The sequence below is a fragment of the Pristis pectinata genome, chromosome 10, assembly GCF_009764475.1.
Source record: "Pristis pectinata isolate sPriPec2 chromosome 10, sPriPec2.1.pri, whole genome shotgun sequence".
NCBI lineage: Eukaryota > Metazoa > Chordata > Chondrichthyes > Rhinopristiformes > Pristidae > Pristis > Pristis pectinata.
In genome coordinates this window covers 44,525,821-44,542,955 of record NC_067414.1, presented here as the reverse complement: position 1 = coordinate 44,542,955, position 17,135 = coordinate 44,525,821, and the positions used below count along the sequence as shown (strand labels likewise).

Sequence of the window (17,135 nt, the reverse complement as noted above, 5' to 3'; positions counted from 1 at the left end):
TTTTCGTTGTACTTCATGCAGGTGAATTTAAAAGATTGCCAATCAATGTGGAATAGACATCTCCCAGTTTTCTGATTTATTTCAACATATTAGTTCATTCACAAAATGTGCAACTACATACAATGCAGAACATTCGTATGTCACTTTTTTCAGTAAAAGCCAAGTCTTATTTAATATTATTTTCATTATAACTGTTTTATATTTTTACTTATCTATTATAAATTATTCTAATATACTACACAGATTACAGCAGCATTACATCATTTTTTTCTTTATGTACATTCCTTGCACAAACTACCTGGAATATTTTTTCCCCACAGGTTTCAGCTCCTCAGGGTGCAATGGCAGGAGAACTTGAAACTGTGGCCTTTCTTTCTTAATTGCCACATATAGATCTGCATCTTAAGTGTACCAATCAGCAGCATTCAGCTGGGGACAACAATTTGCACTGGAAGACCACTGAGCTTCAGACTGACCAGAGGCTGTCTTTCAACAAACTGATGGCCTTCCAGCAGCAGTTGATATTTGTTGTCCTGGAAATATCATATAGAGCCCAGAGTCCAGTTTTACACAGCTTTCAGGATTTACCTTGAACACATCTCTTTCCAGACCTTCTTGGGACACATGCAATCCAGAAAGGGATAGATGATGATCTCACTCCCAGCAGTCTCCAGCACATGGTACTCCAGCTGTACATAAAAATCTGACAAGGAGGGCCCTGCTCACCACCAGCCAAGTAAGGTCTTGGTGCTTGTTTGAAACTTGTAGTAATGAGGCATTTTGCCAAATGACTTTGGAAGTTTTCTCTGGAAACCATCCCGCAGGGTTCATCATCTCCTTTTCCTACAGGGTTTTGAGGACATTCTGTGCAGACCAATGCCTGATGGACTTGTAGCTTTTCTGCACAGTATGTTCTATAAGGTGACAGGTAGAACTGTACAGTCCATTTAAAAGGAATGTTCCACAGCAATGTGGTCAGATGCAATCATTGCAGCACTGGATACAGATAGAATAGATGGATAGACAGATAGAACCCTTGATGTTTGTGCACCTTGGGTCTAAGCACAGCTTGATGCAGCCTTATCAAGTGACCAATTTAACATTACAAACTGCATTCAATGGAGGATCTTATATCTTACTTCCCTATCTAATATGTAACAGGAAAGGTCTATCCTGAGTGGATTTATGCCATCTCTGAAAGACATCATTAAGAGCCTTGATCTTGCTTAAGATATCACCTTAAGTTAATCATATGATTGGAATACACATTGCTAATTAACCTTGACCAAAGCAACACTTAATGCTGCTCCACAGTTTATCCATGGAGAAGTCATGGTCTTTTCTTGTATTCCCATCTTTAAAAACCTCTGGATGTACATATCAAGGTATTACTATGGCTCCATTATTTGCAACTTCCAAATCAGAAGGTTATGGGTTCAAGTCCAGAGACTTGAGCACAAAACTCTAGGCTAGCCGGCCAAAGTAGTTCAAAGAGAGGCCAGCACTGTAATAAGTGTCATCTTTCAAATGAAACACTAAACTATGGCTCCATCTGCTCTCTCAAGTAAAAGGAAAAGATCCCATGACACTACTTTGTCGAAGAGTAGGGCAGTCATTAGCAATACTATGTCCAGTATTTATCCCTCAAATCAATATTATTAAAACAAATTAGTTGTTGATTAACATTTTGGTGTTTATAGATATTTGCTGATTGTAGATCAGATGCTGTTTTTGTTTCTACATTGCAATTTAAAAAGTGATATACAAAGGCTTTCTGCTTCACTTTCATTTAAATTCTTACTATTTCAGATAGGTTTCTTTTCTGTGCTCTTATTTCCAGAATAGTTTACTTTACATGGGATTTACCAGTTGCATAAAATGTAATGGTTATACAACTATTTTTGAAAAGGTCATGAGTGTACCTGCTTTTTGCATTGGTTTTGCCAAAATAATGTGCCTGAAAATGAATAAACTAGCATAAAAATTCATAATGTTAAGCATTAGTAATTAAGCATTAAAGAGCTTTGCATGATCTTTAATGTTTGTTTTAAAAACCTTGCACCATATTACAACGAAGCCACGCTGCACCCTTTATTTATTAATGATCACTTTAGTCAAAACTCACTTTGTAAAGTATGGAGTCACAGACACAAAATATATCAATGATGACAGGATTTTCCAACAAAGGAAGAAGATGGTCTGGCATCCCTTGCCAAAAGTGCAATAGGAAGTTCTGAATCTGAAAATTAAATTGAAAATTGTGGAATCACTTTCCTTTTTGGATGCATAAATAAACTAAAACTGCAATACTTTTTAATATAATCTCACCTCTTCAAAGTTTCCATTGATTGCATTATCCAGGATACATTGGCAATGTGTTTTGTACATCATAATTAATGTATCTACCTGTGTTGATAAAAGTACCATGAAATATATTAGAATGACAACCCATATAACTCACTGTAACATTTTATAATCATGCATGCGATAATACAAGATAGGAATAGATTTGCACCATTTTGTCCTCCATATCTTCCCCTCTTTCCTTGAAATCATGGCTGATCTGTGGCCTAATATGACAAATTTACTATACCACCTAATACCTTTGGTTAACAAAATCTTTCAACCTCAAATTTGAGATTAACAAAAACTGCCAATTGCAGAAATGAGTTACAAACTTTGAACAAACATTGAGTACAGAAGTGTTCCTTTACATCAGCCCTGAAAGACTTGTCTCTAATTTCTAGCACAGTTCAAGACTCACTTATTAGTGGAAATAATTTCTCGACCCTATCATTTCTCAACATCATCGAAACATTGATCACCTCTATAGTCTGGGAAATGCAGTCTAATTTGCTTAAAGAACTCCTCATTTAGCCCTTGGAGACCTGAATCCATTTTAGTAAATCTATACTGTGCTGATCCAATGGCCAGTACATTCTTTTTGGGAATGATGCCCAGAACTACCCATGGTACTCAAGGTGTGGCGCAACAAAGTATTGTATAGCTGCAGCACAGGTATTACTCCTTTGCGTTACAGTTTTCAAGATTATCTAATAGTTAAATTTCATTTACAGCTACTTCAACTAAATGCAAAATATGGCAAAGGTTGTGTGTTGCATTCCGGTTCTAAAAATCAACATGAATCTGTTTTTTACTGCCGAGTATTTAAACTCAGTGGCTTCAAAAATATGGCAAGACAGGATCCAGCTAAAATAGCACCATTTCTAGGATTGATGAAGATACACAGATCTATTTTCCTCTTTGAAAACAAATGTTATCAACAGGGTGTGTCCTGAAGCAGAGACTCACGACGCTAAGAACTCAAATTTCCTAACACATTTAGAATCATTGCATTGTGGATACACCAACTGAGATGAAGCATCTCAGAAGTTAGCTATAGGATAGTGGGCCCCAGTTGATAAGGTGAGTAGATTTAGAGACCCCATATGTGGTCTAGTACTTCAAAGACATTCCAATATTTCCTTGGCTCATAAATAATTAAACAGAATGCAATACACAAGCATTGTTATCTGTTGCACTCATGGAAGTCTTCTTGCAAAGGCTTGATGTTAGTTACACATTGAATCAGAAATTTTTGTAATAGTTGCCATCATCCACTAGAATAAATGCTATGCATTTTGACAGAATATACCAATAGACTTCTTGGGGCTCTGCATTCCGCTTGAACTCTCCACCTTAAGAACAATTTGGTTGTTATTTACCATCAAATAACATAACTAGAATCCAAAAACTCATGCAAAGAGTAAAGCTTGCAGAATTTTGAAGATATAAGGCAGATTTTCAACTCACCACCCGAGCACTAATATTGTGAATTATAGAAAGCACCCTACTTCATTGCCATTGAAGTTTATTTAATGGGTTTCAAGAACCCATGTCTAAGGTTAATTTTCTAAGTCCTCAACCATGGTATGACTCCCAGTGTCTGGCAAGGTATGTAGGGGAAGGTCTTACATGCATCCTTTGCAGTTTCCCATCATATACTCAAAGCAGACCAGACAACCAACCACATTTAGAAATGTTACCCTTCCAAGTGTGCAGATGCCATCCCATTAGGCTGGAAAGTTGCTAATACCTCAGCTCAATTTACAACCGAAGTCCCTAATAAATGGGCAATAAATGTTGGGAAAGCAAACAGAAACCTCAATCAATACTTCATTCAGTTGATTTGCCTGTGACCTCCCACTTCCACGTCAATTCAATTTTATCTCACTGAGTCACGTAAATCCAATAAGAACTTTGATTTGTAAGATGTATAGTTTTAATTGTTTAGACTTGGTTCTGGGTCTGCTTTAATAATATGCAAAGAAAGAGAAGCAAATGCTGCTAAGGGTGAAAACTTGAAGTGAACTCTGAAAACACTGGAAACAAACAGTGAAGAAGGGAAGAGGGAAAAGGTCAATGTTTCTAGCCTGGCCCTTTTCAGAATTGATAAATGAAAATGAGGGAAGGACTTTTTTTAATAGAAGCAGAAAATAAATCTGAGGAAGCTGATGCTTCAAGCACAGAAATGTACAATTGCTTGAATAACATGCAGCTAGTTCAAAGAAAAAGCAGCTAATGTTTTGATGACACTAAAAGGTCCCAGGCAATGGAGGGAAACCTTAAATACATTAAAAAAGCCAATAACAAAGATCGTAAAATGAGGAAAACATTCACAAATGTAGAAACAGACTAATTAAACACAACTGTTGGAAATCCTGTATCCCTACCGATACAAGAAAAGAAAGAAATAGGGTGAAACTAAGGGCACCAACCTCACCCCACTCACTTGCACACTGTTCTGATAAACAGTCTCCAGCCCAACCTGCTGCCTGTTTTCCCTCTCCTTGGACACCAGGTCACCAGCATGCCCTGTAATCAGACTGCTACCTGCTCAATTGTTAATGGATAAATGATATGTCCACAGACTCCTATCAAGAGTGAAATGGCTGGCATTGTTTCAGGTAGATTCTCTCAATAAATCAATCTCCTGTGTTTGGTTGTACGGGTGTGCCATTAAGTGGACATATTCCCAATTCAGTATAATTTGAAGCAATGAAGCTTTTGTTTCAAAACTTCAGAACTAAGATATTAAATAGCCTCACTTGAGGCTTAACAAGCTAAATAAGCTATTGATAGTCAAGAGACTGTGGTTATTTTTGGCACATTTTTCAGATGACAAGTACATTATAGAATAATGTCCTAGTGAATAGTTAAGGAACAAGACACAAAGTTTTGATTTGGTGCAAATTAAATCCTGGCAAAGAAACTGTGCACTAGAAAAAAATGAGGTGAGATCTTAATTCTCTGAGCTGCACAGGTATATAGAACTGGAGGAAAAACAGAACAATGAAGGAGTGTGTAATCCTGAGAAGGTAGAGTGATCTCAATTAATTAATGGATTATTTTTGAGATTTAAAATGATATTTAAGCAGTATCTTGCAAGATAACCATCAATATAACATATACAGATAAATATTACATTTTAACATACTGCTAAACACACACTGATCTAGAAAACCACATAGTCCTAGAAAAGATAATACCTTAAAAATCCTAAATATAAGCTTTATACCATGTAAAGGTGCATTACAATTGTAATGAATCATGGGCGGATAAGTGTATAAGTTACAGGTATGTCCAACATTTGACCACTTGTCATGTAAGTGATTTTACTTTTCAAAGAAATGCATTTATCAGTCAATGTTAAAAACAGAGAATTGCATAGTTATTTTCTCGAGAAAACCATGTGGTAGGTATGATTTTCCACTGTGCATTTTCAAACATTTGAACCACAATGCATTTTTGTATTTCAGACCAAAAATAACTTTTCCATGAAGAATTATAGATTTTTGAAATATGAACATAAAGCTAGTTGCACATACTTAAACAAGTCAAAATAAGTGGGATAATACCATGCTTTAAAATAAATGAAGTACTCGTATAGGATATGCATTATTCTATTAATGTTGCCAACAATAATTCCTAATTTGTTTTCAAGAACTGGTCTTATAAGCATCTAGATCTCCCAGTCTCTCATGAATGATAACAAAGTTTATTGTCATAGATGTTCATAATGGTTTGATGTTCTATTAAGATTCATGAAGTGAATTAAATTAATAACTTCTTTAAGAATCTGTACCTTCTCCTTTGAAATATGCCCTTGAAGAAGAAGATGCTGTGCATTGGGAAAATCTGGAAGCAAGGTTCCTGTTTTTGAACTGAGTGAATACTTCCGAGTAAAACCTCCCTATAATGAAATAAAAATGTCCAATTAGTGTCTAAATATACACCATCATTCTGAATCAATTGAAAATTTGAAAACACAAAGCAAAGGCAATTATTTTAAAATTGTTAATATTAAATTAATAATATTAAACTAATAATAATAAATTTCATTTTTAATGGTTTGAAACGTCAATGGCTGTCAGGGGCATTTCCAAAGCAGGACTTAGATATTACACCACCTGAGCTCTAGTCATTGTCCAAACCTCTTTGGATTCTAGCACGTGAGGGACAGTGAAAAGGGCTCTAGACATCTGGCCCAGGTAAGAGTGGGTGTGATGAATCACAGGCTGCAATTCTGATGGGTGGACTGGGTCTGCGCTTTGCAACCCAAAAGCAAAAGTCTGCAGATGTTGAAACTCTGAAATATAAACAGAAAATACTGAATAATTCAGAAGGGCAGGCAGCACCTGGAACATTAACTCCATTTGGAGCTGGATCCTTGACTTCCTGACCAACAGACCACAATCAGTGAGGATAGGCAGCAACACCTTTGCCCCAATTATTCTCAACACTGGTGCCCCACAAGGTGTGTCCTCAGCCCTCTACTCTACTCCCTATACACTCTTGACTGCATGGCCAGATTCTGCTCTAACTCCATCTACAAGTTTGCAGATGACACCACTGTAGTGGGACGTAGCTCAAATAAAGATGAGTTGGAGTCCAGGAAAGAGATAGAGAGCTTAGTGACATGGTGTCATGACAACAACCTTACCCTGAATGTCAGCAAAACAAAAGAGCTGGTCATTGAATTCAGGAAAGGAAGCAGTGCACATGTTCCTGTCTACATCAATAGTGCTGAGGTCAAGAGGATTGAGAGCTTCAAGTTCCTAAGAATGAACATCACAAAGGGCCTGTCCTGGTCCAACCACGTAGATGCCACAGCCAAGAAAGCTCACCAGTGCCACTATTTTCTCAGGTGGCTAAAGAAATTTGGCATGTCCCCGTTGACCCTCATCAACTTTAATCGATTCACCAGAGAAAGCATCCTATCTGGATGCATCACAGTTTTGTATGGCAACTGCTCTGCCCATGATTGCAAGAAACTGCAGAGAGTTGTGGACACAGCTCAGCACATCATGGAAACCAGCTTCCCCTCCATGGACTATCTATACCTCTCGTTGCCTTGGTGTAGCAGCCAGCATAATCAAAGACCCCACCCAACCCGGATATTCTCTCTTCTCCCCTCTCCCATCAGGCAGAAGATACAAAAGCCTGAAAGCATGTACCACCAGGCTCTATCCCACTGTTACAAGACTATTGAACGGTTCCCTAGCACAATAAGATGGACTCTCGACCTCACAATTTACCTTGTTATAACCTTGCACCTAACTGTCTACCTGCACTGCACTTTCTCTGTAGCTGATACTCTTTAATCTGCATTCTGTTATTGTTTTACCTTGTATTACCTCGATGCACTGTGTAATGAATTGATCTGTATGAATGGTATGTTTTATAAAAAAAGACAAGATTTTCACTGTACCTCGGTACATGTGATAATAATAAACCAATCCCATTTCCAACTGTGTACTTCATCTGACCCAGCCCAATCTGTTTTGGTTAGTTTTGTAATTAGATACAGAACTGGACTAGTCCTCCAAGTTTTCATCCATGAATTTTAGCCCATTAATCGTATACAATTTACTCTTAGTACAATGTAAATAGCGCAGTTCAGTCATTTATATCAGCTTAATCAACTCTTTAAAATTTTACTGAACTGGTTAGAATGGGTAGCATATTATGATTATGTGCAAATGGATTTGAAGCTTTGATAAAGTGCGTTACATTAAGTAATTTTGTTGGTGAAAAGCAAGTGTTAATATAATTTAGATCAAATTAATGAATGTGCATAATGAACAATTCTGCATCACTTTTCCAAGGTGTAAATATATCCAAATCACCTTTTGTCCAGGGACACCTGGTTCTAATTACCATTTAGCATTTATATAATGATTGTAATATCTTCTGCTTAGTTAGCTGTGAAACCTTTAATAATTAACAAATTTGCCAAGTAAACAAGGTTGCTGGCACCTTAAAGTAGGTCACTCTCACTTATAGAAAGCTAAAGCTGAAAAAGCCAATATTTTGCACAATGCCAAAATCTGTCTTTAGCTATATATTTTCTGGTGATAAATCATTGCCCTTTGAATATCAGAAAAGACTAAAGTGATTCAGAGTGGATGAATAAGTTGTGTGCTTCAGGAGTGAATTTGTTTTAGTCGATCCTGTGCATTTCGTGAGCCAAGAAATTATAATTTTTATGAGAGCTTATATTTATTTCATTTGACAGTACTTCAATATGCCCAAATAAATCACAGCAAAATTCGTGAAGTTAAGAAAAAAGGAAAAGACTAAAGTGATTCAGAACTGATGAATAAGTTGTGTGTTTGTTTCAATGGGCATGAGAGATTTTATGACATTGATTAAAGATAGCAATGACTTCTGGCCAGTGCTCTTCTCTTAATCAACATTGCTGATGACAATTGAACTAATAATTTATCTCAGCATGGTTTCCTCGATCTTGTGCCAAATATTAGCTCTTCAAAACAATATACTGTATGTGAAGTGCTCTGGAGCATTCTGAGAGGTGTTCTAAAAATACCATGGGTCAAATAGTGCAAGCTGTAGTACTCAGCCATTCAAACTGAACTAAGTCCTGGATTTACACACACTTACTGTGACTGTGGGACTTGCTTACAGATTTGTAGTGTTGAATCTGTCAGATTGCTCTGCTGCTACACTCTCCATGGAGTCATCGGTGGGATTGCCCAGCATTAAGCTGATGTAGGATTTGAAACCCACTGATTTCAATGGTACCTATAGGGCACTGATCAGGAGCCAAAGATGTTACTTTATAATGAACAAAATGTGTAGTTTAAACCTTTTTAATTATTTCTGTTTTAGTTAGTATTATTATTTAATAACATTATTAATTCTTAATGACAACTTCAAGTTTAATAATTTTTAATGCTTCTGAATGTCAAGGATATTGACGGCTTTGATAGAAGGCATATCTTCATCCTAGTTTTGGCTTTTGGGCTTAACCGTCATTACGTGGAGCACCCACTGGACGAAAGGCAGAGAAGAGCTCCATATCCACTGATGGTAAGTATGCCCATGTGGGGAGCGTGGGTGGTGATTCCGGGCAGCAAGTTTGGTTCCAGTATGATCCAGCCCAATCAGTTCCATCTTTTCCCTCCATAAGCAACTTAAAGTTTTTTTTAAAAAACCCTTTGATGGCTTTGCTAGAAATGAAACATAGCAAATCTCCTGCAGATTTACATTGTCATGAACAGAATTCTAGCTTTCTCCTAAAGGCACCTGAAGATATTCATAAATTATGAGGGAAAAAGTACAAAGGCAAAGGACATATCCCTTTGCAGTTTCACATTTTTTTCTAGTATTACCAAATATTTATACTTTAATATAATTCATCATGTTTGGATATTTTGTCTGTTTTTTTGCGTCTTTATGAAGTTGTGATAGCATTACTAAAGATCTCTTGCACGTCTTCTAATTTATGCACAATAAATTTGGTAGTATGGAGTCTGATTGTGAAAGCAGAATGCTTCAGGGATGTATTTTTTTAAATAACTCTTCTTGTCCAATTGCATTTATAAAATTGCACAAATAATTAATTTTTAAACAATTGTTAGTAATCATGTGATGGGTGAATACAAAAATTACTAAGCCAATATAACATGACCATCATTTTTCCTTTTACCTTTTGACACTCTTATTATTAATTTTACTTTTATTTATATATATTTCTGTTTTTTGAAAACCTTATTAATTGTCTAAATAACAACTCATTAACTTTATCCTTCTGAATTTTTGAAGTGGTTTCCCTTTCTGTAGTAGTTTTTGTTTTGGATATCAGGCACATATTATGTTAATAAATACTAAAACATTGTCAGGGTGCTGTTTACCAATTACAGCTCGGCATTCAACACCATCATCCCCTCAGCATTAATCAACAAGCTTCAAAACCTGGGCTTCTGTACATCCCTCTGCAACTGGATCCTCGACTTCCTTATCAGGAGACCACAGTCAGTGTGGATCAGTAGTAACATCTCCTCCTCACTGACAATCAACACAGGTGCACCTCAAGGTTGCGTGCTAAGCCCACTGCTTTATTCTCTCCACACTCATGACTGTGTGGCTAGGCACAGCTCAAGCGCCATCTATAAATTTGTAGATGACACCACTGTTGTTGGCAGAATTTCAGATGGTGCTGAGGTGGTGGACAGGAGTGAGATAGATCGGCTGATTGTGTGGTGTCACAACAACAACCTCGCACTCACAATCAGCAAGACCAAGGAATTGACTGTGGACTTCAGGAAGGGGAAATTGAGAGAACACACACCAGCACTCATTGAGAGGTCAGTGGTGGAAAGGGTGAGCAGCTTCAAGTTCCTAGGTGTCAATATCTCAGAGGATCTATCCTGGGCCCAACATATTGATGCAATCACAAAGAAGGCACACCAGCAGCTCTACTTCCTTGAGTTTGAGGAGATTTGGTATGTCACCAAAGAACTTGCAAATTTCTATAGATGTGTGGTGGAGAGCATTCTGACTGGTTGCATCACAGCCTGGTATGGAGGTTCCAATGCACAGGATCACAAGAGGCTGCAGAGGGTTGTAGACTCAGCCAGTTCCATCACAGACACAACCCTCCCCGCCATGGAGGATATCTTCAAGAGAAGGTAACTCTGGAAGGTGGAATCCATCACTAAGGACCCTCACCAACCGGGACATGACTTCTTCTCATTACTACCATGGGGGAGGAGGTACAGAAGCCTGAAGACCCACACTCAATGATTTAGGAACAGCTTCTTCCCCTCTGTCATCAGATTTCTGAATGCATGAACACTGCTTCATTATTCTATTTTTGCACTTTTTACTTATTTTGAAGTTATATACCTTTGCACTGTACTTCTGATGCAAAACATTCTGATTCTGATGTAAAGTCAAATGAGCATTATTGCACAACTAATGTCCTGACACAGTATTGCCCAAGGATGAAAATGAAGTAGCTGCTTCTTATATGCATCATAGAGGTCTTAAATACATTACACCTAGATAACTGATCCTGAAATATACAAACATATATTGACATTTTTTGGTCTGGTTTATATATTGACAGTAGTGTAGCAGTTAGTGTAATGTTATTACAGTGCCAGTGACCCAGGTTCAATTCCGGCTGCTGTCTGTAAGGAGTTTGTACATTCTCCCCGTGTCTGCGTGGGTTTCCTCTGGGTGCTCCGGTTTCCTCCCACATTCCAAAGACGCACAGGTTAAGAAGTTGTGGGCATGCTATGTTGGCACTGGATGCATAGCGACACTATGGGCTGCGCTCTGAACACTCTGCGCAAAAGATGCATTTCACTGTGTGTTTTGATGTACATGTGACTAGTAAAGATATCTTATCTTATATTCATGGCCGTGGCATTTTAACATGCATATGGATTGCCATATGTGCCTCTGAAGCATGATTCTCCACCCTGATACTCAATCTCAAGCCATTTACTGTCCTAAATATAAAGCATGTAACAGACAGAATGCAATAATCATTTATTTTAGATGAAAAATTGCTTATCTTTAAAGTCTTCATTGCACGTTAACATTGTGAAATATTTACTTATGCACAGCCACACATGCTACTTTAAATTCATTATTTACAGTCATTACTTTGTGGCCCTTTGTCAAGTTCAATCATTACTGTGCTGTGCAATCGATTGTTTTTAAATATCTGGCTGTAGATTGCTATGGAAAGAATGCAATACCTTATTCTAACATTAGATTTATTTATTTGTAATAATATAACTTTCATTTATGTGTGATTCTGAATAAAGAGGTCTTATAATGACCATTAATGTGGTTTTAATTTAACATACCTCATTTTTCAATTTGCTTCCTGAAAATCTGTGAAAAATAAAAACAAAACATAACTAATTGTTAATATAATCATATACATTGCATGTCCATGATCAATTAAATGAATCTTCTGAACATGACATCTTCAAATAGTATAAATTTCAAATTAAATGACAAAGTCTGACTTAATGAGTCTTAAATCTCATTTATATAAATGTTGCCAAATTTCCACTCATGCTATCCTGCCTAACTGTAAAATCTTCCACATCAGCTCTATGTTTTTCAGAATGAGACATCTCATTACAATGCAAGGTGTTACATTTTGGGAAGTCAAATCAAGGTCAGACTTTCACAGTGAGCAGTAAGACCCTGGAGAGTGTTGTAGAACAGAAGGACCTAGGAATACATTCATAGTTTCCTGAAAGTGGTATCACAGGTAGTCAGGGTGGTGAAGACGGCATTTAGCACGCTGGCTTTCATCAGTCAGGGCACTGAGTTTCAGAGTTGTGATATTATGTTGTACAAGATGTTGATAAGGCCACACCAAAAGTATTGTGCATAGTTTTGGTTATCCTGTTGTTGGAAAGATGTGATTAACCTGGAAAGAGTACAGAGAAGATTTACAAGAATGTTGCCAGGACTTGAGGGCTTGAGTTATAGGGAGAGGTTGGAGTGTAGGAAACTGAGGCGTGACATTATGAACTCTATAAAATCATGAGGGGCATAGATAGGTGAATGCATACAGTCTTTTTCCCAGGGAAAGGGAATCAAAATCTAGAGGGTATAGGTTTAAGGTGAGAGGGGAAAAATTGAAAAGGGACCCGAGGAGCAACTTCTTCAGGCAGAGGGCGGTGTGTGCCAAAGGGTGGCCGAAGGGCCTGTTCATGGTGGGCCGAAGGGCCTGTTTTGTGCTGTATGGTTCTATGGTATATGGAACGAGCTGCCGGGGAAGTGGTGGAGTCAGGTACAATAACAATATTTAAAAGACATTTGGGCAGGTACATGGATAGGAAAGGTTTAGAGGGATATGGGCCAAACGAGGGCACATGGGACTAGCTTAGATGGGCATGCTGGTTGGCATGGATGAGTTGGGCCAAAGGGCCTGTTTCCATGCTGTATTGCTCTATGACTCTATTACAGAAATTATCCAATGAAATAAGTTACTAGTAATAACACCTGTAATTTTTGGATTATGGATGAGGAGGGGATAAGCATTAAAAGTTTGTGCGTATGGTGTCAGCAAGTCTCAGTCAGTAGCACTTCTGTTTCTTGCTCAGAGTTTTGGATTCAAATCCTAATTCAGAGACTTGAATTCAAAAAACTAAACTGACCCTCCAGTGCAGGACTGAGAGAGTACAGCACTGTTTGAGGTGTCTCATTCCATTAAGATATTACCTTAAGGCCCACCTGGTCTTTCAGGTGAGTGTAAAAGGTGCCAAGGCACCATTACAATGAAGAATAAATATCCATTATGTGAATACTTATACCCTCAATCACCAGACAACGAAAACAAAATAGGTAATAAGATTATTATTTGCTGATTATGAGCAGGTAGTGAGAATGAATTAGCTGCTATATTTCCAGCAGTTACCACACTTGAAAAATACTTCTCTGGTGGTAAAGTGCACTGGATCATTCTGAAAGGGATGGGCCACACCATAAATGTATATCCATTTTATTTCTCAGCAGTTGACTGAAATTAAACTACCACTGCTTTTAAATGTTAATATAAATGTAATTTTGTTGATGTTGTTGTAACTATAATGACAATGAAATAATAAAATGTTCTATGGATCAGTTATACTAAAACTTCTCTATTGAAACAAACAAGCCATATTAGATTCACACAATGAACTAGAAATGAAATCCAACTAAAATATTCAGAAACAAGGCAAATGCTGAGAATCTAAAGTAACACAGAAATGCTGGCAACATTCAACAGGCCAGGCGGCATCTATGGAGAGAGAAACCAAGTTTATGTTTTAAATCAACAAACACCTGAAATGTTAACTCTGTTTCTCTCTAAACAGATGCTGAACATTAATATATTTTCACCTTTATTTACCATTAAGAGTGTGTCTGACCAGGATGCAAATGTTCACATGAAGTAGAATTGATGCTTTTGTTTCAGTATACTCACTGATTAGCTTGCAAGTCTGCCTCTCAAGTTATATTACTACTTTTCTGTTCATGCGGCATAGCAACAGATTACACAAGAACACAAGAAATTAGGAGCAGGAATAGGCCACCAGGCTCCTCAAACCTGCCCCACCATTCAATATGATGATGGTTGATCTATGCTGGCCTCAACTCCTCTTTCCTGCTGATTCCCCATAATCCTCAATTCCTCTGCACTTTTGTTTGATGCTACAGATAGTGTACAAATCCTGTCAAACTTTCACCTGAGCAAATATAATTACAGTCAGCACACAGCTGACTAATAAAAGAACTCCTGATTACACTAATAATTACTTTCAGTCGAGGCAGAGATGTTAGTATGATGCATATAATGTAAAGGATTAGGGTACCTTGTCAAGCCTTTACCAGAATATACCGAATGATAATATGCACTGCTCTCTTTGATGCCAATACCATAATAGTGATACCTGCAAGACAGTGCCAAGATTTCTAAATTATATTTATGTTAAATCTATATTAAAACAAAAATAAAATACAATATCCGTCAAATGAATTGTTCGTATCGATTTATTTACCTGGTATGAGACGGTTAACGGGGTTATGCCACTGTTATCAGGGTTCTCAGGAAGCAGATTTGTTTAGACGGCAACAGTACTCACATCAAATAAACGGGTGCCGATAAAATAATGACTGCTAATAAATCTAAGGGCTTCGAGCTTTGACAAGCCTAAAGACGAAATGATAAATGAAGGATCACTACCCAACAGGATTTTAAATGACTCACTTTGAGTGACCTCTCGTTCCAAGTCTTCTGGTCGTCAGAAGGGGGAACTTCTGTCGTATTGTCTATCAACGAAACATGAAGGAAAATGTAAAACATTGAATAAAAAAATGCGATCTTTGTATCTTTGCCTAAACTCTATTTGAAGACAGAAAATCTTCACTCCATATCATACATGTATTTACATTTACATGTAGTGTAAAAAATCGTTTCTCTGCTTTAACTTATCATACTGCCAATTGGAAGAGGAAGAGATCGCTCTGATACCGTGATATATTTTAAGATGACTCCTACTTGCAGTGCTTACTTATTTTTCATTTTTAAAAAATCAGTTTTATTTTTGGTTTACAGAAATACCCGCGAGCCCGCAGATACTACCTTTCCGAATGTAGCTGCGCAAGCTGGTTCCAATTTCTCTTTCCTACAGAAATCTAGGTAATGGGCATAGAGGATACATCTGGGTAAACAGACCCCTTCACAAACGATGTAGTTTTCTTCCAACCTGACGAAGGAAAGATTAACAACACGCAATCCCATTAGTTCGGAGCATTAAAACACTTGGGTACAAATCTTCCATCATGCCCAAAACTTGGATTGCTCTAGATTGTTTGAGATTTAATGAATTCGTCCAAAATGTAACGAATTAAAGACACTCGGTTCGTACTCTGCTTCGAAACTACATTGTAATATCATTCATATTCGACGTTCTTAAATGTATATTCGCACATATGAAACGAAGAATTTAACGCTGGGGTCCACTGTCCGATCCGTCCCTTACCATTGCAATGTGAGCTGCGTTTGCTTCTTCTTGTCCTTGATGATCTGAGTGATGGTTTTTTTCGGACTCTGCTGCTTATCGTTCAAGAAAGTTTTTCCTTCAGACCCATCCTCTTCGTCCGACGATGCGAATCCGTTGCAGTTTTCTGATTCTGGTGGAAACAGCGAACGATAAGATTCAATCTTTCTGTGGTCTATTTATACCATTCAAAACATCAATTTACTGCGTCCATCTGCATGCTATTCTTCAGTGTTCTGAAAGGTAGGAGCATGAATTATTTTAAACTGCCAGAGAGAGGACTTCGCATTCACATCTCCTGTTGTTTTTACCGTTAATTCCCACCAGCTTGCCCGAGAGAAAGAAATTTGTTGCCATATTGCGGATGGTTCTATTCAAACCCAACAAATAGAATTCGCATAGTAAAATTCTACGGTCATTTAGTGTAATATCAATCACTACCTTAAATCCTAAATTGCAATTGTCGGCGTTAAATACCTTATTACGGCATCATTTTTTATGGAAGGGAACAAATTCATAAAGGAATCGATGTGCTTAGAGGACTTAACCGATGTTTTGATTCGAAATTACAGCGGCTCTATAAAAATTAATTCAATTGCATGGATGTTATTTTGAGTGTGAACAGTCGATCTCTCGTTCGTTCTGGTATTCGTTGATGGAAACTCAGATACTTGGAATTGTAACATAAGTCACAGTGCACTTGATATAGAAATGTCCTGTCTAGTTTCTGAAGTGCGTGTAACAGCAAACCGTCTTATGAGCTGACCGACAGAACCTCACCTGATTTAATGCCTAGATCGGTCCCTATCTCCTCCTCTCCACATCCAGGCAGTGACACCGAGTTACTCTCTGGCTCCTCGCTGCCGCCGCATTCTTCCGAAAACGAAGCCAAGTGTTTGCCGATCAGAGTCATGTAGGTTTGGTCGTGAATCCTGGCTGCCACTTTGTGCGGAGGCTGCAGGTGAAGCATAGATGACTCCTGAGATTCAGGCATCCTCTTCAACGGCATCTTCATAGCGAACAGCACAACGAGGATTTACTAGACCAGTCCGTTCTCTTTTCCCGTGATTGGGATTCGCTGGGGGTCAAATTAATGGCCCATGACCCCTCTGAGAAGGTAGGTCATTGTATAATCTCAGGGTCTTCACGTTACACGATAACAAATTCCTCAATCTGAGTCTCGATATCCCAGTTGGAAAATGTTTCCACTATCAGTGATGAGTTGGAAATCATCACAGGTCATGGCTAGACGGT

The 17,135-nt window shown here is 37.8% G+C and overlaps 1 protein-coding gene across 1 annotated transcript in view; it reads right to left on the bottom strand.

Annotated features, from left to right (window-relative positions):
• Nucleotides 1-16,890, bottom strand: part of rfx6 (regulatory factor X, 6) — a 41,463-nt gene extending 24,573 nt beyond the window's left edge. The window contains exons 1-9 of the mRNA XM_052024903.1: nucleotides 16,662-16,890; nucleotides 15,864-16,014; nucleotides 15,464-15,587; nucleotides 15,089-15,150; nucleotides 14,694-14,771; nucleotides 12,186-12,213; nucleotides 6,146-6,253; nucleotides 2,329-2,406; nucleotides 2,126-2,239 (exon numbers count right to left, since the gene is read on the bottom strand). Of these exons, the coding sequence (XP_051880863.1) occupies nucleotides 2,126-2,239; nucleotides 2,329-2,406; nucleotides 6,146-6,253; nucleotides 12,186-12,213; nucleotides 14,694-14,771; nucleotides 15,089-15,150; nucleotides 15,464-15,587; nucleotides 15,864-16,014; nucleotides 16,662-16,890 (972 nt within the window). The remainder of the gene's footprint in view (nucleotides 1-2,125; nucleotides 2,240-2,328; nucleotides 2,407-6,145; nucleotides 6,254-12,185; nucleotides 12,214-14,693; nucleotides 14,772-15,088; nucleotides 15,151-15,463; nucleotides 15,588-15,863; nucleotides 16,015-16,661) is intronic.
• Nucleotides 16,891-17,135: the final 245 nt, after the last annotated feature.